This window comes from Castanea sativa, chromosome 1, assembly GCF_040712315.1.
Source record: "Castanea sativa cultivar Marrone di Chiusa Pesio chromosome 1, ASM4071231v1".
Taxonomy (NCBI): domain Eukaryota; kingdom Viridiplantae; phylum Streptophyta; class Magnoliopsida; order Fagales; family Fagaceae; genus Castanea; species Castanea sativa.
Genome location: NC_134013.1, coordinates 90,088,625 through 90,111,153, shown reverse-complemented (window position 1 = coordinate 90,111,153; position 22,529 = coordinate 90,088,625). Strand labels below are relative to the sequence as shown.

General features: G+C 34.2%; 1 protein-coding gene across 1 annotated transcript; it reads left to right on the top strand.

The window, feature by feature from the left end:
• The first annotated feature begins 7,929 nt into the window (after positions 1-7,929).
• On the top strand, positions 7,930-16,407 carry LOC142622828 (uncharacterized). The gene is made up of 3 exons (XM_075796382.1): positions 7,930-8,961; positions 10,141-10,285; positions 14,193-16,407. Exons 1-3 carry the CDS (start codon positions 8,317-8,319, stop codon positions 16,025-16,027), a joined length of 2,625 nt encoding a protein of 874 aa, XP_075652497.1. The 5' UTR covers positions 7,930-8,316; the 3' UTR covers positions 16,028-16,407.
• Positions 16,408-22,529: the final 6,122 nt, after the last annotated feature.

Below are 22,529 nucleotides of genomic sequence, written 5' to 3'. Positions count from 1 at the left end.
TTGTAATTTGCAAAGTAAAACAAGCGCAGTACACATATATTTTACCCACCTCCAAAGTACAATGCATGTATGCCAATTGAGTTATAGAGGTTTAACATTTTTGCTGTGTATTTAAGAATTAAACAATTTTAAATATACACCACTATTAGCTTATTTAAAATTTTTTTTCCTTTTTTTTTGTATGTGTGTTAAAATACTTAGTATTCTAAAAAAAAAAAAAAATTTTAGCCAATTAATAAATACAAAAAGACAACTTGTAAAATTAAGGATCTGTTTGGTATATGTGTTTAAACATAGGTTTTCAGTTTTTAAACAACATTATACATATTTTCACACACTTTTTCACTCATACGTATTTTCAAAAAATACAAACAACGTTACCAAACGACCCCTGAGTAAGCTCTCTACTATGGTGTACAATATAGATCCCTATCGTTTGTATCAATTTTTAATTGTTAAATTATATAAGTATTTTGAATTCCTTTAGGGTCCGTTTGGTTGGAGGGGTGAAAAAGTGAGAAGATAAAAAATGATAAGAGGATAGAAAATATTTTAATTTCTCTCATTTTTGTTTGGTTGGGAGTGGAAAAGTGGAGGAATGGAAACAATGGATTTGTATAAATTTACTCATTCACCCTTGTTAAAAAATGATGATCAATTAAAACAAAAAAGTGACTAAAAAAAAAAAGCAACCACCTAATTTATTAAAAAATAAAAATCACGTTCTAAAAAAAAATCATATCTAGTTAAACAAAAAAAAAAAAAAAAAAAAAACTATCACACCTAGAGCCCAAAAAAAAAAAAAAAAAGGCAACGTGCCCACCCTACAGCACAAGAAATCAAAAAATGATAAAAAAAAAAAAAAAAAAAACCAACGTCCATTTTTCCAGGAAAGAAAAGAAAAGAAAAAGAAAGGAAAAAGAAAAATAAAAGAAGAGGTTGTAACGCCCCCAAAATCATAAGTAATAAAAGTCTATTCAATTTGAATAATTCATAATAAAAAATATTAAATAAAAGTAACCAACAACCTAAAATCTCCTCACAAATGTCAGAAATCTAATCCACCAAAGACAAAGCATCCTCAAAATAATTCCCCAGTACAATGTTTAATGCCATAAAAATAATAATAAAATCCTCAGTTTCACAAAATAATTCATAACTGTTGCCTTCCAAGAATATCTACTCCAATAATCTCTCTAATGTATCTGTAAAGAGAAAATAAAGGGGGGTGAGATAACTCAATAAGTGGAATTCCCCAACATTAGGATATGGGAACAAACTTTTCAAATAAATAATTCTTACAACAAATTCATAACTTATAATTCATCAATATTTTATCATCAAATATTTCATATATAAAAAAATATTTTTTTTTATTGTGAGCCATCATAATACATGTATCAATACCATCATATAAATAATTTTCTAGGCTTTTCTCGTGGTCAACGTTTACACCTCGTTGACAGGGTTGTGCTATCCCCTTTTAAGACTAAAACCTCATTTTCATTCATTTTCTTAAGGATGGCTCCTTTGGAACCTAAATGTGCACTCCCTTGCTAAGGAGCTTCCTTTTTAGATTCTCAATAGTATATTCCCTTGCTAAGGAGCTATCAAATGTGCACTGTCCCATTTTCTGGGACCATCCCTTGCTAAAGACCAGTTGCAGTATGATTGTCTCTTACTAAAAACTAAATACAATACTGAGTTTTTAATTACGACTTGCCATAGGTTTTCAAAACATGTTCAATATGCTCACAAAAATAATTCATTCATAATTCTCAAAATATAAAGATATATTCACACATACAAGTTTAAATAAATTTAGGTTGTCCCACAAGTTTTTCATATAATGAATAATCAATGTGCACATCAAACATTTATAAAATATCAATTTATATATAGAATATCAACATATTTCTTTGATATAGAATAGTTTAATAATCGACACTATTTTGGGAAAACCCCCAAAATTAGTAAGCACGACTTACCTTTGTAAAAATATGAAACCAACCTTCCTTGAATTACAACAAATCAGTAGAAGTAGGATCTAGCAACACCAAAGATTTGTCTATTAATACACAATTTTCTACTTAAAATCAGTTTTCACACTTAAATAGTTTAATCTATCATCGTTCAAGCCTATGGAGATGTTAGATTCTCGTACCACTCTGATTGTGGTCCTGAGGCTGCAGTATAATTCAAACAATATGTAGGGCCTACTTTTGCTCAAATTTCTTGTCCCTCTCTACTACGCAATTTCATTCCTAGTTAGTGGACGCTTTCTTTGCTAATATAGAAAGACAATGAAAGCATTATTTTGATGTCATTGTCATTGGAAAGGATATAAGAAATATCTAGATATTTTCTTTGTTGGAAATTTCTTGTTTTAAGAAAGCATCTCAACTTGCTAGTGGCTGAAAGGTCAAGACCATATCTGACGATGAGAATAGGGGAAAACAAAAATAACAATTATAAGTCATCTTCTCCATTAATATAAAGATAGGTGGAGATCGGCAAGTCAAACATATGCATAGAAGTCTTTTTTTTCTTTTAATATATTGATAGGTTAGGTTTTATAAAGTGATGCCTATTATCCTATTAGCTACTAAAGTAATTTCCAGCACAGCTCTTTCCTGCAAACGTGGAACAAGTCTAGCCATTGAATATTCGACTCCCTAAATTTAGAGCTAAAGGAAACCATACCTGGTGTAGTCTCATGTTCAGCCGCAAAGCAGAAAAAAATAAGTGGTTCAACCGTGTGTTGCGGCTAAAACAAAAGAAAATCTTATATATATATACACACACACACATATCTTAAGCAAGGTTACCGATATCGTACTGGTATCGGCTGGTACATACCGTACCAGCTAGTGCACCAGTACCGGTACACTTTTATTTTGTACCGGAAAAAATACCGGCCATACCGGTACAGAAAAAAACCTTTTTTTTTTTTTTAGTTTTGTAATTTTTCAATTTTTGTAAGGGCATAATGGTAACTTATTTACATTAACTTATTAGTATTATTTGTTTTCTTAGTATGCAATGAACAACTAAGCTTTCTATTTTTTATATTGTGTTTTTTTTTTCCTTTTAATTGATACTAAAGTCTAAAACTATGAATAATTTGTTCTGAATTGAGGTAATGTTTTATGATAAACTTTTATATTTACTATAATATAAGTGAAATATTATATGCTTATAAACATGGTTCTAGAGATTTTGGTGTGTGTGTGTATGTGTGTGTGTGTGTATATATATATATATATAAAATAGCGGTAAACCCGAAACGGTACACCGGTATTAACCGGTATCCGAAATATATCATACCGGTGGCCAAACCGGTACAGCCTCCGGTACGGTATTGACTTCCTTGATCTTAAGAGATAAAATGTTAGAGTTTTTAAAAGCTTATTAAGGCCTATATTCTATAGTATTTATCTTATTTTTAATATCGTAGGCCCAATTCAATTAAATCCATTTAATTGTAAGCCTCCTTTTTTTAATTTACATATAATAATTAAATTGGTATCAAAATCATGGGGTGTTACAGAAGCAACGTGCCCAGCACACACACACACACACACACACACACACACAAAAAGAGCAAAAAAAAGAAGAAGAAATGAACTGGATATAGGCATTTTTATCCATTAAGTAGCCTCATTTTCTCCCTTCAGTTTTCTCTCCATTTTAGGGAGAAAACTTTTTGGTGGACCTAGGGAGAAAACACCCAAGCCCCACCTATTTTCCTTCCTCCCCACCCAACCAAACATACTCAAAAAAGTTTTCCTTTCTATTTTCTCTCCAAAGTTTTCCATCAACCATATTTCACCTCCAAACAAACATACCCATAGGTTTTATGCCTTTATCTTATAAATTCCATTCTGATGGGTCCAATCTTAAACTTCTTCTTCCCTAGAAGGGAGCATTTATGCTAAAAGTCTTATAATTCAATAGGTCACCATAGTCTATTCCCTCTTCCACCATTGTTTTTTTATTTTAATGGATAGACGAAGAATATTATTTAGAATTGGAAAAAATAAAGTATATCATGGGAAGAGCTTGTTCAACAAAACAATGATTCTCTTTAATTCAAGTAGGGAAATCATTAATGCCTAAAGCATGTTTAGCTAAAAGATGGTCAGATCTATGACCTTGTCTCACGTGTAAAAATTCAACTCTATGAAAATCATAAGTAGAAGACATCAAACCAAATACAATGGTGCAAATGAATGAGGTAGGAAATGCTCACTCAAAGGCTGGAGGATGATCAAGGAGTCGCCTTGAAGAATAAAATCTCTAATTCCCACGTCATGAGTGAAAAGGAGGCCACTCAAAAGCTTTTGCCTCTTGAACCTATAGTATCCATAGGAGCTTTAGTCTTTTTGCTTAAAGCTACTACCACACTTCTTGTATCGTCCCTGATAATAACACCAACACCTTCACCATTGTCTATTATGGTATTGTACTACTATTACTTTGACATATATAAGTATAATATTGTATATATATATTTTACAGGAGTATTGTATGTAATTGAACATGTTATTTTATTTCTTTTTATCAACTTCGTTTTGTTAAATTCTAAAAATATAGCGCTATAAGTTGTAACTTTACACTCTATTTGTTTCAAAGTAAACTATTTTACATGTAAAGTTTTTAGTAAAACATTTTCATTTTAGTGTGCCTGATTGTAAACTTGAAAATATCGTGGGAATAATTTTAAGTGTTTGTTTTGTTTTACCTAGTTCTCAAAACCCACCAAATGCAAGCACTGATGCACAAACCACCACCCACCACCCCAAATCCAAATTGGGAAGGAAAAAAAAAACCACCAAAACCACCACCAACCATTCAAGAAATAGTCACCCAAAACCAACTGCTAACAACCCAAAAATCTAGATTAGAAAGCCAAAAAAAAACCCCAAACCGAAATCAAAAACTCAAAAAGAAAATCCATGAACACAACCTATTCTGAAAATCTAAAAACCCAACAAACTCAATGGCAGCAAGATCAGAGCAGCCACCAAAACCCCATGATCGTTGCTCGTCAATCGAATCCTAAGGAACAATACGAGAGAGAAAAGAAGAGGGAGGATAGGGGTTTGTACGAGGAAAAGACAATGATGCATTGGCAAGTGGTGGTGGTTGGTGGGTGAGGGAGAGAAGAACCAAGGTGAGAGAGTGGGAGACGGGTTAGTCAAGCAAGAGAGGAAGGGGGAGAAGAGTTGGTTGTGTAAACAAGTAAAATGTTTTGTGCTTGTTTTAAGGGTAAAATTTTTTATTTATTTTAGGCTTGGTTTTACCGTTTGACTGTAAAACATTTTACATTTAACCATATTTTACACCAAATCAAATATTGTAAAATGTGTAAAATATTTACTTCAAAACAAACGGAGAGTTAATAACATGTTTGTATTAATTTTCTGTATTATCAATTAATTGCAAATATGAATTTGATATTATATAAACTTAATTACATACTTACAAAATATATTCTCAAGTCTATTTCTTTATTTTTTGGAGAGAATACATAAAGGATATAATATTGTATATAGTTAAATTGAGAATGTATGTTCACAAGTTTGTTCACCAACAAATTATTATATATGAGCTTCGATTGTTTAATAATTAAGCTTATACTTGTGCTCAAGTTTAGCTTATTTGTTAAATAAACAAACATGATCAAGTTTAGTTGTTATACCCTTCACTTTAAGGTTATGCTTAATTTGAATAGAGAGATGTTATGTCTGCAACATTTTTACAACAAATTATAAGTAATTAGTTGTTATTGGTTCAAATTTGAACCTAATACTAAGATTACCTTTTTGCTCTAATAATAACAACTAGTAACAACCTGCCACGTAGGATTTGTTGTAAAATTATTATGAAAATGTTGTGGACATATCATTTCTCATTTGAATAACTTCGATTTTGCATTTTGTTAGTATTTACTTAAGTGCTAAACTTGTATTGGGGTTGGATTTGATAACAAGAAAAAGATGTGAATAAAAAGTGCAAAAGGCAACATGGGTCCAGCTCATGTTGACTAGGAAGCCTGCGTTGAAAATGGGGTTAAAGCATTCGCATCTGGAATGCTAAATGCCATATGTAAGGTTTATTTAGCATTTTTCCCTCAAAAACCTCCCACATCTGGAATCGTAAATGCTCAGAATTGTAAATTTTTTTACAACCTTCCTACAGTGTCATTCTACATGTAGAATGGCACTATATCAAGATTGTACAAGTTTAAATAATATTTTATTCTCTCATATGTATTACTTTTCTCTCTCTCTCTCGTTTTTCTTTACATTCCTTCTCGATGTGGTCTTGTTCTGTTCTCTTTCTCAACTCTCTCTTTCTTCATCGTTTTCTTATCTACCCTCTCTCACTTTTATTCTCTTCGGCATGATAATCTTTGGGTGGATCATTTTTAGGGTATTTTCTTCATCATTTTCTGGGTATTTTTTGTGGTTTCTAGCGTTGGAGATCGATGAGAGGGCGTGGGTCAGGTGGAGATCAGCGAGTGGGTTTGTGACTGATGTGGGCGTGGGTCAAGTGGTGCAACGGCGGCGTGGGTTTCTTGCGGTGGTGGGTTTGTGATTGATGTGGGCGTGGGTCAAGTGGTGCAGCGGCGGCGTGGGTTCTGGCGGTGGTGGGTTTCTGGTTTTGATTTTGGATTTTGGATTTTGATTTTGATTTTGGAGTTGGATTTTGCATTTTGCTATGGATTTTGGCTGGATTTTGGATTTTGATTTTTTGGCTGGATTTTGCTCAACGGAGGTGAGTGGTGTGACTGAGAAGTTGGACGGGGGTGGTGGTAGTGGTGGTGGGTGGTTGAGAGAGTAAGAGAAATAGAGATCAAAGAGAGAAGTAAGAAATATTTTTATATTATTTTAATGTGTAGTATGGTAAAATAAAAGTTGGGATGTTGAGTGTATTGTAAAATGGTATTGTATAACTGATAAAGTGATTTTTTGAGATGGTAAAATAGAATAGTATGAAGATATGGGATGCGAATGCTCTAAAGGTCCGTGTGGAAAATGTTGACTAAAGGTCCATGTGGAAAATGTTAGGATTGAGCTCAAGTTACCTAGCTCATGTTGACTAAATGAGCGTTTAGATAACTGAAAAGCATCCTGCGTTTTGCGTTTTTTTTTTTTTCTTCCTCTTGGACCAGCGCCTCTTGCACTGTTCATGATCCATGAACGTGCAAATAGGCAAATGAACAATAATTTCATTTATGAAGAGTAACCGAAAATTAATATTTTAATGTTTTCAATTTTCAATTTTCAGCAAAATAAGCGGTATCTAAACAGACCCTAAAAGTCCCATGCTCTAAAGATTGGGGATGAAGAGTAGAATTAATGGGTCGTAGCTTATGTTGACTAAAGGTCCGTGTGGAAAATGTTGGGATTGAGATCCAAGTTACCTAACACTATGTTTGGTTCTAGCTAGGAAAAGGGAAGAAAAAGGGAAAAAGGCGGGGAGGGGAAAGAAAAAATAAAATATTTCGTTTTGATGTGATTGGATGAAAGAAAGAAAAAATAGAAGAAAATATGAGAATTCTATTTTTCCTTTGTTTAGTTTCCATAAAGAAGATAAAGGAAAAATGCATGCTTTTACCTTGGTGCCCTTTTAATAATAAGAAAATTCATATATTACAATACTTACAAATTCTTAAAGCAGGAGAACTCAAGAAATTAGTGCTATCCCTTCCTCCCATTCACGCCCAAATTGGACCGATACCAAAACAGTGGGCTCCATGGAGAAATTAGCACTCCTCCTCGTCAACTTCTCTTTTCTCTTCGTACAACCAAATACTAGAAATGAAGGGCCTTCCTTGTTTTTTCCTAATATTTTATTTCCAAACACAGTGTAAGTTATTACACGTTAATGCAATACTAGAACACTTTATCTCCATCTGCTGCTCGCAGTTTTGTGAGATGGAGTGTTCTATTAATCAAAAAAAAAATTGGGCTTGTGTCCCACGTCGGGTGTGTGAGTATAGTTGTTAGTGTTAATATAGAACTTCGCGTCTCTAACTGCGGCTAGCAGTTCTGTAAGATGCATATTCTGTTCTGTTAATAAATAAAAAAAACTGAGAAAAAAAGAGGGAGACTTCAGGGCAGAGAGTAACGGTGTTTCTCTTATAGAGAGAGACAGCAACAGAAACAGAAATTGAGATTTCTATGCACCGTAGAGATCAAGAAGAGAGATGAAAACGTTGTTAGCTCTTTAAAATAGCTTGGATGCTTTGATTTAACTCAGTCATATACATCACCCAAAAAGCTTAAAATACTCAAGTTCTTGATTATGGCTTCACCATCAGTTGCCGGTAAATCCAAACAGAGTAAATCCGATCCGAATAGGGGAGACGGTCCATTGGCAACAGCCCCATCAGATCCGAACTCATCACCTGCGCCACTGAGTCGGTACGAGTCACAAAAGCGTCGAGACTGGAACACCTTCTTACAGTACCTACGGAACCATAGGCCCCCCTTAACTCTAGCAGGGTGCCGTGACAACCACGTGATCGACTTCTTGAGGTACTTGGACCAGTTCGGAAAAACCAAGGTCCATACCACTGGGTGCCTATTCTTCGGCCACCCGAACCCACCAGCACCATGTACCTGCCCACTAAGGCAAGCGTGGGGTAGCCTTGACGCGCTCATCGGACGGCTCAGATCGGCTTACGAGGAGCACGGTGGACGGCCAGAATCGAACCCGTTTGCAGTCGGAGCTGTAAGGGTTTATTTGCGAGAGGTCAGAGAACACCAAGCCAATGCCGGAGGGACTCGTCGTTATAACAAGAAAAAGGGGAAATGCCTATATACTGTACCGGACAAAACTGTCATGGCGAGTAAAGAACAAGGAGGTAATGCTACTGGTACTGGTACTGGTGGTGATGGAAGTGGTAGTGCTGCTCAAACAAAATCTACTACTACAACGAGTGACGCAGTATAGTTTAACTCATCTCTTCTTCTTTATCTCTTGTTCGATTTTCATTACTGTTTTAGCTTTTGATTGCGATTATTATGAGTTATTAGTTATATACATATTTTATATATCCGGCGATTCTCTTATTATTGGATCGACCGCATAAAGACTTCATTTTGTTTGCTCGCTTTCTTCGTACCCAGCAACCATCTAACTCATTTGACATCAAACCCAATCCAAGAATGCCTAAGTTCATTGAGTCATGGATAGTCAATTAGATAGGATTGGGCGGAGCTAGAATGTGAAATTCTATAGAGGTTTTCATGATTGAGAATTGGAGTCAATGAATTCACTTCTAGACCTTTTACACTCAAAAGTCTTAACTCTTTCCCTTGGTGATAAGGCCCCAAGGAAGCTTGAGGAAAGATTATCGTTTATGATAATCTCATTAAGCAAGGCTTCTCATTAGTTGGTTGGTGTTGCATGTGCTGGTATTAATGAGAGACGGTGGAACATTTGTTGATCCATTGTGAAGTGGCCTATGGTTTGTGGAGCGTAGTCTTTAGAGCCTTTGGGATTCAATGGGTGTTACCAAGGACAGTAGATGATCTTCTGCTTGGGTGGAGAAATTGGTTTGGGAAGCACTGATTGGATATTTGGAACTATGTCTTGTTACGTTTGATATGGTTATTGTGGAAAGCGTGAAATAGTCGTATTTTTAACGATATGGAAAGATCAACAGCTCAGTTGGAAACATTTGCTAAACATGAAATAACCTCTTATTTTTATAAATTTTATTACTTCATTAGTTTTTTATTTTTTATTTTTACCCTTCAAGATCTCATCAAGAACCCTAATTTAGTACTGGATCCCTAAAGATCCTACATAAAATTTGGTATATGAGCTCATTCAATCTTTTGTCCTGTGCCATTACTAACTGTATTAAACTGTCTGATATTTGCATTTATATTTTCAATTGCACTTTAATCCAACTTCTAATTTTTTTTTTTCAAATTGAGGAAGCTACTAAATCAAATCAAGTAAAGACAATTAACCTCCAATTAGTATGTTTACTAACCTAACCTACAATTAAAGATAATTGATTATGTGCGTGCCTGATTAACTACCTAAAAAATAAAAAAATAAAAAGAAGATGACGTTTGTGCCTCTATCATCTTATTATTATTATTATTTTTTCAGATGGAGGAAGCTATTGAAATGCAAAGGCGGATTCAATTAAACCTTGAGGTGTTGAAAAAACGACTAGATGCTAGAAAAGCAGAGGGGGAACAATGGCAGAAAGAGTGCTTTGTTACAAAATTAGCTAATGATGAACATGAGAAAGGTATTCCCTTCTAGAACACTTACCTATTATTTTATTTGCCTGATGCATGATGTTGCGGCTTGTTTCTCTTAATATAGATTACATTCCTACAAGCAGGTTCTTCTTATATACGTTGTCTTCTTATTGACTCATTTCATTCCTATTTAATTTGTTTCTTGTTATATTCATTCGAATTTGATTGCAATCATTAAAAAAAGTCTTATCCATTACATAATTAATTTGCTTATGTTGGGTTTGGGAGACCTGGTAGGTAGGTTGCCTTAGTGCCTTACCCCAAATTTTAGAGAGACTAAGACATGGACTCAAACCCGCAGCATATTGCTTGGGCAGGGGAATATAGATTTTCCAAATTTTTTAATTTATCCCCATGTCCATATTGTGTTGTATTTGTATCCTGTATAGGGTATTTGAGCTTCACAGTAGGAAAGTGTATTGGCACTTTTGGGCAACTGAGAATTTGTCGCATCAAATTTAATCTGAGTTAGATTGTTAGGCCACTATTCACTAAACTTGGATTCATGTTTGAAGTTCCAAAAAATTTTCATAATCCCCTTATTATATTGGAAAGTTTTGAAATATTCCCAAGAGAGTCTAATGTTTGTGTTGAGAAATGCACCACAAAAAGCTTGTAAGATCCAGCTAGGGCTAATGAATTTCATTAAACATTTGAGTCTGGAAAGTTGGTGCAGCAATTGTGAATCTGAGATAGGCATCAGATGGCTTCGGCAAAATTTTAACACTCACGTTGTCTGTATTGACATGAAATGTTTTCAGCTAGGATAATTGCTTATATTTCGGTGTTTGGTTGTGAAACTGAAAATTGCAACATATTTTTGGCATTTGGCTCGTAACAAAAAATCATAATTTTTTTTACATCATTACCTCCTCTATCAAATATCCATTCCAAGTGCTCAGCAATCTCAGCCAAGTATCAGTTACAACTCAAGCATCCAATTGAATATCACAGATTTTTCCCACAGATACACTGATAGAATTCACATAAATGATCATAATTGCACATATAGTTCACATAAATTGTGCCAAGAGGCCCAAGACATATGCCATGAAAAAATTCACAAAAATGTGACAAAAAAAAAAGGGAATTAAATTGAGAGTTTGAGAGAGTGACGTAGGACAAATAGGTGAATTTTTCTACGTGTGGTTGGGGTGGGTTAAGAGGTTAAGGAGGATTTATGGAAATAGGATCTAGAGTTGTTGCGGGTGGGTTAAGAGGTTAAGGAGGATTTATGGAAATAGGATCTAGAGTTGTTGCAGAAAGGGTTACGGGGTTGTGTAGGGAATTAAAAGATGCTTCGATAAGCTATTTGATGGCCATTTGGTAGAAGAAAGTATTTGAGGATTTAGGGTTTTGATAGGTAAGAGAAAGGGAATGATTTGGGGTTGTAAGTAAAAAGGAAATGGGTAGTTTTTATGGTATTTAGGGGCTATATGAACAATATCCGTGAACTATATCATAAGAGGAGGAGGAAGAAGATGGGAGAAAGAAACCAAATAGGCTGTTGTGCCTCTATGCTTAAAACATTCAATAATTTTATTATTCAATTCCACCTCTTTTGAATACATTGAGCACAAATATATATATATATATATATATATATATATATATATATATATATATATAAATAAAGACACTTTCTTGTACTAATAGCATTAGGACTCCAATTAGGACTACTAATTTAATTAGTAAACTAAAACCTAATAAAATACTAACTTGGGCATATGTCTATAAACAAGCCAAGTTGGTAATTGAACCTATAAGGTCATTGCTTGATTAATTTATTCTTTTCCCACATATATAATAAAACCATAATTAAATCTTTTTTATCCCATCATAAATCTATAAATTTTTACTACGAATGGTCTATTTATATTATCAATGCACTACAAATAATTATTTTATATCATATGAACCTATTTACAAACTTATACATTTCAATCTCAAGTCTATATGAGTATATTTTTAGACAAGTATACATATAAAAATGTAATGATTATTCATAATTAAATCGGGCCTTACGTTTAGAGCCTAAACTTGAAGTTGAGCTTGGCTAGCTTGCTAAGCAAACAAACACAAATAAGCTTTTTCATGAGCCGAGCTGAAGTTGTTCATAAATAGCTTGATTCATTTATAATCCTCTTGGGCCCAAAGAAAATAAACCTAAGATACTTAGAATCTCCTAGAAGATTCTAGACTCAACTAAATTACCCAAAATACCCTTAATTCACAAGAATTATAGAAATTACAGATTTGTCCCTAATTACAAAATTGACCATAACTAATGAAATAAAGATCCAAATAAAAAAACTGTTTTAACCCTAAAACTGTTTTAACTCTAAAAAACTCATACTTAGACCTTTAAAACCACATGATTTTTACTTCAATTGGACTCGCACATGAATCCCATAAAATAATTCTTGAATAGGCAAATTGTAAAATATCCATCTTCCATGGTTGCACCAAAGAGAGGGAGATGGATTGCAGCAGCCATTACATTCACTTATTATCAACATAGCATGGCTAAAGTAGTTGATGTGGCACATTCCACATAGATTGCTACCTCTATATGTGGAAATTTTTGTGAAAAGTGGCTGTATTCCCTAACACCACCCTTTATATAGGTAATTATTATTTAACACAATGTTCACACTTTCACACCAAATGCCCACATTTTAATTTCCACATGATATAAAAAAAAATGTGGACACAATGTGAAAGAGTGTGGACGTAGTTGGATGTGAAACATGCAAAGCTTCTTTTTATAATAACCTATGTTACTCTTTCTTTAAAAAGAAGAAGAAAAAGCTTATGTTAGAATAGATTAATTTTGCCATGGTGACCTAATGTCGCAATCATACAGTAACGTATTGATATGATAATTGACGTATATACCAACTTGATATGGAATTCATACATGCTTGAGCAAATTGAATCCACAAGAAAAAAGGGTCTTAATGTTGTAAGAAAATTACAAAAAAGGGGACATAAGCCCTTGAATGAATAAATCTTCATTGATTAAAAATGCTCCTTAAGATGGTTTAGTTATGTTTAGAGGAAAGCAATTGTAGGGTCATTGAGCCTAGGAATATGCGTGGGGTGGCTCAAGAGTATTCTTTGGGCTAAAGGCCCAATCCGAAGATCCTATAGGGAAGGGTAAACATGGTATATATAGAAGATAAGAGTTTCAAAATATATTCCTTGGTAGGCAAAAAATACAACATTACTTCTTTGACAAGCAGTACCAATTACTTTTTTGACTAGGAATAAAAACTTTTCCTACACACCAAGAAAACTCAAATAGGTAACCAAGCCAAAATAAAAATTTGAGGCCATTTCCAACACTTGTTTATGAGAGAATGTTAAAATTGTTCTTTAAAAATTACCTATTTTTTGTTATTATGACAACCAACTGGTGGTTCGGTGGCGGTTTGGGATTTTTTCCAACTTGCTAAGGTTGGTTTAGTTAATATTCTCCCCTCCCTCTTAGAAATGACCTGTGCACAATCCAAACATTGACCTTAGTTATCCTATTTTTGGGGTTGGAAATGGCTTTGGGAAAATTTAACTGCTAAGCACGTTGCCGGTGCAGTTAGTTATCATCACTTGGTATTTTTCTCTGCATTGACTTTATTTTCTTTGAAAATTATAATTTTTATGTGTCCTTTGGTGATTGGTCCTTTCCTTTGAAAAAAAATTTCTTTGAATTCTATTATCATATTTCTTTATAATTTAAAATGGACAAAAAACTTAATCAATTAGTTTAGGAATACTGAATGATACATGTAAAGTATTCAATATAGATCTTATGAATATATATTTCTTTTACCTATTTTTTGGGGTCATTTCTAAATAGAGAGTATAGGTTTACTTGGAAGCTTTTTTTTGCAGAAGACAAAACTGAAGATGAAGGAGTGTCAGAGCCTCATGGTATGGTGATTGATGTTAACAAAGTTAAGATGACTAATTCAAGTGGACAAAAGAAATTTGAAATTGAAGAAATTGGGAATAAAGTTTCTTCACAATTAAGACAACCAGAGGGTATACAGGTTGAGGAAATGCCACTGCAAGCATCAAGTACTCTAAAACCTCAAGGAGTAGTGTTTGATGTTGAAGCAGTTAAGATCCTTAAATCTAGTGAGATGAAACCAGAAGCAAGTGAGCAACATGGATTATTTCTCATGCAGGATGGTTCAGGATTAACTAAGCCGCCAAAGGATGGGGATTGGAAGAACGTCAAAGTGATTTACTTGATGGACAATGAGTTGTCTGATTTACCTGAGAATCCAAGGTGCCCCAATCTGTCAGCTCTGTTCCTTCCAAGAAACTACAAATTAAGAATGATTCCTCAGCCATTTTTTAATTTCATGCCAGTCCTTCAAATCCTGAACTTATCCAGGACTGGTATCAAGTCTTTGCCTGATTCTCTTATCAGATTGGTAAGCCTCAAAAGATTGTTTCTAAATAATTGTCACCGTCTCATGATTTTGTCGCCAAAAGTTGGAGATCTCAAGCAACTTGAGGTTCTTGATCTTGAAGGGGCAAATATTATGGATTTACCTAAGGAGATTAAGAATTTAACTAATCTGACATGCTTGGAAGTTTCATTTTATGGATTTACGAGTAATGGTAGGAGAACCATGCAATCAAATGCTGTGGTTCCTTGTGGGGTAATTTCTGCATTGTCTCAGTTAGAGGAGCTGAATATTGATGTAAATCCAGATGACAAGCGGTGGGATGCATGTGTGGAAGATATTGTTAATGAAGTATGTACCTTAAAGAGGTTGGAAACTCTTAAATTCTATTTTCCAAGGGTGGAACTTTTGAGTCACTTCCTGTGGAATAGACCATTGCTTCCTAATTTCAGATTTACTGTTGGTCACCATGTCAAGCGCATTATGTCTCGAGTCCCTCCTGATGCTGAGTTTGAGCTGGAACGATGGGAGAGATGCTTGAAATACATAAACGGTGTGGGAGTCCATAGGGATATTAAGAAATTACTCCAACATGTGACTGCATTTTTCTTGGACAGGCATGCGACTATTAAGAAGCTATCTGATTTTGGGACTAGAAATATGAAGCAACTAAAATGCTGTGTCGTGGGGGAATGTAATGAGCTTCAAGTGATTATAGATGCAGCAGATGCTTATGGGGAAGATGGTTTAAGTGAAATAGTATCTGAATCATATGATGCTGAAAGAATTGTTCTTGGATCACTTGAACACCTGTATATATATTATATGAAGAGTTTAAGGAGCATATGGGAGGGGCCAGTACAACAAAGTTCTTTATTTCTTCTTAAGTCCTTGACATTGAGCACATGTCCCCAATTGACCACTATTTTCACGCAAGGGTTGCTTGATAATCTATGCAATTTAGGAGAGCTTAAAGTGGAATACTGCCACTCCATCAAAAGCATCGTAAGCTGCGAAATCTCTGCTGAGCATGGTACCTCTTATTTTCTCCCAAATTTGAAGAAGATTTCACTTCATTGCGTGCCTGGATTAGTTAGCATCTCTAATGGTTTACACATTGCACCAAAGTTAGAATGGTTGAGTTTTTATAATTGCCCAAATCTTAAGAATCCATTAATTGATGAAGTATCTAGTCAAGATTTGAAAAAGATAAGGGGTGAGAGGCGTTGGTGGGAAGCATTGGAGTGGAGCAATGGTCGTCCAGGTTATTTGGATGAAATTTTTGTTCCAATTGAAGCCAAGGATTTCTGAGCACTTTTAATGTTCCCTAATCAAAATTAGTCTGTGCATTGCCTTATGGAAGCTCATTGGTTCAATGTCAATGACTGTATAATTGTTAGCTGAGGCATCCTTGGACCACTTTCTGTTTGCTGTGTTTATACTCTTGCAGCTGCTTTGGCGATGAGACGCTACACTGAATATAGTCCCTCTAGCCCGATGTATCTTTCTCATGCTATTTGTGAAAAATGTAGTGTGTTTAGGTTTCTGATCCTCTAAACACAATGCTAATGAAATCCAAGTTCTTGAATATGTGTGAAAATATTTCCTGGAATCCCAAAGTACAGACTGTAATGCTCTACTAACGTAGGCCATTTGTGTTGGTATTCTATCTGTGATTGTGAGTTTTTTTTTTGGAGCCAGAATTCTATCTTGGTTGCATAGCCAAAAGGCCGAAAACTATTGAAGTAATGACCTAACATGAGGAAATTTTATGGATGATAGAGTCTTTGTTGTTTTGTTTCAAGGATGTTAGTTTCTTGGATGTTGCTAGGCCTTTCACCAAAAAAGTTTTCTTATCAACCAGGTCCACTTTTCTCCCAGTTTCTTGGATGTCACAAGGCCTTAAGATTTGTAACAGAAAACACATACCAGTAGCATAGGTACCTTGACCTTGGAGTTGGAATAGTCAGTATGCGGATATTATCCTTGAGTTCACCTCAAATCGTTATTTTAAACAAAAAGTAAAGGAAATTAAAATCATCATGTTTAGTATATGCTTAGTCTTTCTAACACAAATCATAATTAGTGAAACACGCTTTGATGCTTATTATTTCAAGGGTAAGACTTAAGTATAGTACTTAGGTGCTGTTTCTTAGGTTTTTCTCTTAAAATTCAGTCATATGAATTTTTTCTCATAATATAGAAGTATATTTTTTAGTTGAGTAACCACATGACTGATTCTTAAGAGATGAATCTATGGAACAACACTTAAAATACTGTATAAAAGTTGTCCTTATTTCAAACCCCCTAACTTCTCCTTCAAGTTCTCATGCTTAGTTAAACATCTCTCCTCTTAACTAATTGTTACTGTTAGAAAAAGTTTATTTGCCATTAGCTAATTTTACATTTTTGATCGGTTCCTCGAACTAATTGAGATCAATTCTTGGAAACAATTTGTTATTCTTGTTGAATGCATACATGACTCTATGGGGCCACATTATACCTGACAACCACTGCTTTCCCTTCTGGTGTATAAACTTCAATATAAAGGCATAAGAAACCATTTCATACATTTGAGAAAGAAAGACCGATATAATGTTCTTTTTAAACAATTGTCTTGCCTTCAGGAAGTTATGCAAGGGCACCCTGTATTACTAAATAGAGCACCTACATTGCATAGATTAGGCATACAGGCATTCCACCACATTTTAGTGGAAGGGCACGTTATTTGTTTACATCCATTAGTTTGTAAAGGGATTCAATGCAAATTTGAGAAAAGCTAATTTTACATTGGTTTGTCATAGACTTCTATTGTCATTTTTATACACTATACATTATATAATAAATAGAAGTTGGATAAGTCATATATTGCACCAAATGACTTAGCGTATTGTATTACATGTTGTATAATGAATTTTTATTATGTGTCTCATTAATTATTGAAATAGTTTATTTTATATGAAACTATATTACAAACTCCAAAAAAAAAAGCCTATATTACTATATCAAGTAGCTTATTAGTTGTTAAAATAGTTTATTTGAGATAAAACTCTAATACTACGTTTTAAGAAATATAAAATATTATTCCAACTAAAATTCTATACAAAAAGTTCTAAGAAATTCAAAATAAAATTTTTAATTATTCACATCATATATTATAATTGTGTACTTTAATTTAATATAATAAAAGGTACATTCTTGATCCTACATATTGTTTGTGCTTGCTTCAAAGGTTAGGTTCTTACAGGTTACTTGCTGGTCACAAGAAACACCACTTCTCATCCGACTTGCATGTATTAAGCATGCCACGAATGTTAATGAAAAGCCACAAGATTGAATTACCTGAGATGTTCATATTCATAAGAAATCGTGGAGCCAATCTATATCTATAGGTATCTAAAAGTTAAAGCGTAACATTTATTGTTGTAACGCTCTTGTTGAGCCACATTAGCGACCATGTCAACTACCTATTTCTCATTTCTCTCCACTACTTCCAACCATGATTTCTTTTTTACCTTTTCATCTTTCCACCACTCTCAACCTTCATGTCACTCTTCATCTATCCCTTCCTCTTTCTTTTATTTTGGCTCTTTTTATTCTCATTCTATTACTATAAATATATCATTCTCTCTTCCATTATATACATCTTTTCTCACATGAAAAAGGTTTGTGTGAATTTTTTATTTTTTGTATCTCTACTTTAGTTTGATGAATTTATGTGTTCTTTAGAATTTTATTTTGGGTTGATGCAATTTGGTTTTGTGTTTTTAAGTTATTATCTTTTTTCTTTTCTATGATCGTTAAATGTTATTCTATTGCATATAAAGATAGTTTAAAAGAATATAATGTTATTCTATTATATAGCATGGCTTGGATAATTTGGTGTTTGACTTATGAATATAAATTTTATTTTGATACTTCTTCTTCTCATTTTATTTTATATTTCTCTCCCGAAAAGGTGATTATTCTCTCTCTCTCTCTCTCTCTCTCTCTCTCTCTCTCTCTCTCTCTATATATATATATATATATATATATAGTATTCTTTTTTCAACTTTACTTTAGGTTGATGAATTATTGTATTTTTTTAATAATATTATATTTGGGTTAATATGATTTAGTAGCACGTTTGATTTTTTAAGTTTTCTATCAAGTCTTCTCTCTCCCTCTTATAGCTTTTGTTTGATTTTATTTTTGACATAATACTTAGTTATTTTGGAAGTGAGATTTTAAATTTATATCAAAATACAATCTTGGCTATGAATTTGAATGTGTTTGTCAACTATTAAAACCGCCCAAGATGAATATGTATAGACAATATGTTTGTTTTAATTTTTCATTCATTTATTATTTAGTTGTAACATTAAAATTAGAGTAGATGAATATGTAAAGTTAAAACTGCCTAAGATGAATTTGTAAAGCCAATATATTTATATATTTAATATTTTCAAAAAATTTAAAGTAAAAAATAAATAATAAAAAGAATAATGATGTAGCATGTGGTGGATGAGAAAACTTAACAAGAGCATAGGCTACGTAGCAAAAAAAAATGCAATATGAAGATTGTGGGGGGCTTGGGCCCAGAAAGTTGGTACTGATTCGTTTAACTATGGCCCGAGATTGGCCTGAGTAGCCAAAACCAGCCCATAAGAGGGAAGTGGATCTCAAACTCGGTTAGAGTGGGCTCAGCCTATAACGAGTGTATTGGGACATAGAAATTATCGTTTGGGGGAATCCAATTGATGAAGAATTGGTTAAACTAAAGTCGATTATCGAGAGTTGTTAGTGCCTTTGGGAAACTCGCTACCGAAAACCATTTGACATTTGGAACAAGTTTCAAGAGAATCCTCAGAAGGCATAATGATTCCTTAGGATTCTGTCGAAAGTGGAAATGCATGTGAATTGGTGAAATGATAATGAGGAGTGCCCCACTAATGAGAGACTATATAAGAGGTGAAAAGGCAGACAAAAGAGGGTGATTGGAAAAACACTGGGAATAAACTGGAAAAACATTGGGAATACATTGAGAAAACACAGGGAAAAGAGGGAATACACACAGAGGGAAAGGAGTGCGAGTAAATAGAGAGGAAGAAGAACGGAAAGAGGATGAGGTTTGTAGGTCAAAAGGTTTTCTAGAATGATACAGCCTGGACTGTCTATTTGGTGCTTGGAGCTCTACCTGTAGGATTGCTAGAAAGCCCACAAATAAATAAATTAGTGCCCAAATCCTTAGCTTGGTACCATAGCCCAAGCAGGTTTGGGGACCACAAAGATCTATTTAAAGGCAATTCAATCTTAATAAATGAAAGTGTATGTAATTTAAAAAAAAAAAAAAAAAATATATATATATATATATATATATATATATATATATATATATATATATATATATATATATATATATCAATAGATCATGTTCTCTTTATGTTGTTATACAAATTATTTTCTTTCATTTCGATAGGTGAAGTGTTCAATTTAAGACATGAAGTCTACTTTTTTCCTATATATTATTTTAAATATTAAATTTATAATATAGTATAGTCTCTTAAGAATGTCTAAGAATTATGTAGTTCCAAACTCTTGTGTCTATATTAATAAAAAAAACCAATCAATAGTTCAAAGCTACTCCAACTATAAGAAAAATTATGAATATAATAATCTCTTTTTAAGAGAATGAAAATTTTGAATAATATATTTGAAACTCAAACTGTTTAGTTGTACTGGAAAATAAATTAGGAAAATATAATGCATAATAATATAATTTATCAAAATATGGACTGCCTAAAAAATGAATAATATCAATCAAACAAATCCAAATAATAAAATGATGATATATTTTTTGAGATAGATAAATGAAAAATAATTTTAGAAATTGCTTAATTTTTGGGAGAACAAATTATTTTCCACAAAATTTAGAGAACATGTGAGGACCTAAAGATCCAAAGACCCGATGACCCAAAAATCTGAAGACCCGAAGATATACTGAAAGGCATAAGGAGTAGAGGAGAATAAAAGTCACCTGCCCGAGGATGAAGTGGGATGGCCGAGCAAAGGACGAAAGATAGATTGATGATATATGGGGTATATTGCAAATATTTAGGTGGGGGTTGGATAACTATGAACGTTGCATTGAATGTTCTGCACCAACCATTCTGGCCGCATTGAATAGGGAGTACCAGCTTTATCCCCTGCATTAATATAGAAATGACCTGAACAGTACAAATCACAGAGCTAAAGCTTCTCTCCATTACCGACTACAAGGGAATGGACAAGTGTCAATAGAAGGGGTTGAGTAGATGGAGAGGTGTAGGGCTGAGATAGTAAGGGCAAAAGGTATGAATAAGAGAGGAGAGACACAGGAAGATGGGGACGTCTAAAGCTTTTTTGTTGCTACCCTCTCTACAAATTCATTGTATTAGGATCTTTAGTCATAAAAACGTTGTTGTGGTTGTTAAGTCTTTTACATAATTTTTGGTCCTTACAATTGGTTGTTAAGTCTTTTACATGATTTTTGGTCCTTACGATTGGCGTCGTCTGTGAGAACAATAAAGTGAGGCGTTCTGGTTTAAAGGTATATGGTGGAGGCAAATCAAGAAAGGGAAGAATCAGTAAGTTCATAAAGGAGAAACCTAACCGTATATATACAATGGGGAGTAGGAAAGAAACACACCCCAGGTATGGTGGTGGAATCGCATCGTAGTGGTCAAGTGGCTGGGCAACAATCACCGACCGAGAGGCAAATGTCTTGCGATGATGTGTTGCAGCAAATGCAGTCCGAGATAGATTACCTGCGCAAGCGCTTAGGTCAAAAGAAGCGTGGTAGAAAGAGCTCTTCTTACTCTTCCAATGATAGTTCTGAGGAAAAACTTGGAGGAAAGGAACTTCCAGCACTTGAGTCTCTTCACAGTGAGGCCCGTTTGAGTACTTCTTCGGGTGCTAGGACAAAGAGGCGGGAGGAGACGCAAGGTGAAAGTGGGGCATACCACGGTGAGGGGAATGATGCAATGGGTAAAGTTTTGAGGCAAATTTCTAAATCCCTTTTCATGGCCAGGATAAATAAGGCAAAACTCCTCCGCAGATTTTCTCAACCTATATTTACTATTTATAATGGAAGGACTGATCCTGTAGAACACGTCAGTCATTTTAATCAAAAGATGGCAGTCTATTCGAATAATGAAGCGTTGATGTGCAGAGTGTTTCCCTCTAGTCTGGGACTAGTGGCCATGTGGTGGTTTGATGCTTTGGCGGAAAGTTCCCTAAAGTCCTTTGAAGAATTAACAAGGGCATTCGGGGCACGGTTCATAACTTGTAGTAGGATCCCAAAACCCTTGGATGCACTACTATCTATGGCCATGAGGGAAGGAGAAACGCTCAAAACTTATTCTGATCAATATTGGGAAATGTATAATGAAATTGATGGAGATGTTGAAAATATGGATGTAAGAACTTTTAAGGTGGGGCTCCCCACGGAGCATGGATTAAGGAAGTCCTTGACAATGAAGGCAGCTGCAGACATGCACCAGCTTATGGACCGTATAGACAAATATAAATGGGTGGAAGAGGATCAGACTCAAGGCAAAGGAAAAGCGAAGGTATATTCGGAGAAGAAAGATCTTCAGGGAGTGGGGTTTCAAGGCAGTCGGCCTAGGCGAGACTTTCCAAGTCGTCCATTGCTAGCTGAAACTCCTTTGGTTAATTTATTGTTCAAGGAGCCTATACATCACATATTGGAGAAAATTTTAAATGAACCATACTTTAGACCACCCAACAAGATGAGTGGAAATGCATCTACGAGAAATCAAAATCTTCATTGTCA

Coding starts and splice junctions, on each gene's coding strand:
- LOC142622828 (XM_075796382.1), top strand. CDS start 8,317: ATGGCTTCACCATCAGTTGCCGGTAAATCCAAACAGAGTAAATCCGAT. Junction 8,962..10,140: donor CTACTACAACGAGTGACGCA/GTATAGTTTAAC, acceptor TTATTTTTTCAG/ATGGAGGAAGCTATTGAAAT. Junction 10,286..14,192: donor TAATGATGAACATGAGAAAG/GTATTCCCTTCT, acceptor TTTTTTTTGCAG/AAGACAAAACTGAAGATGAA.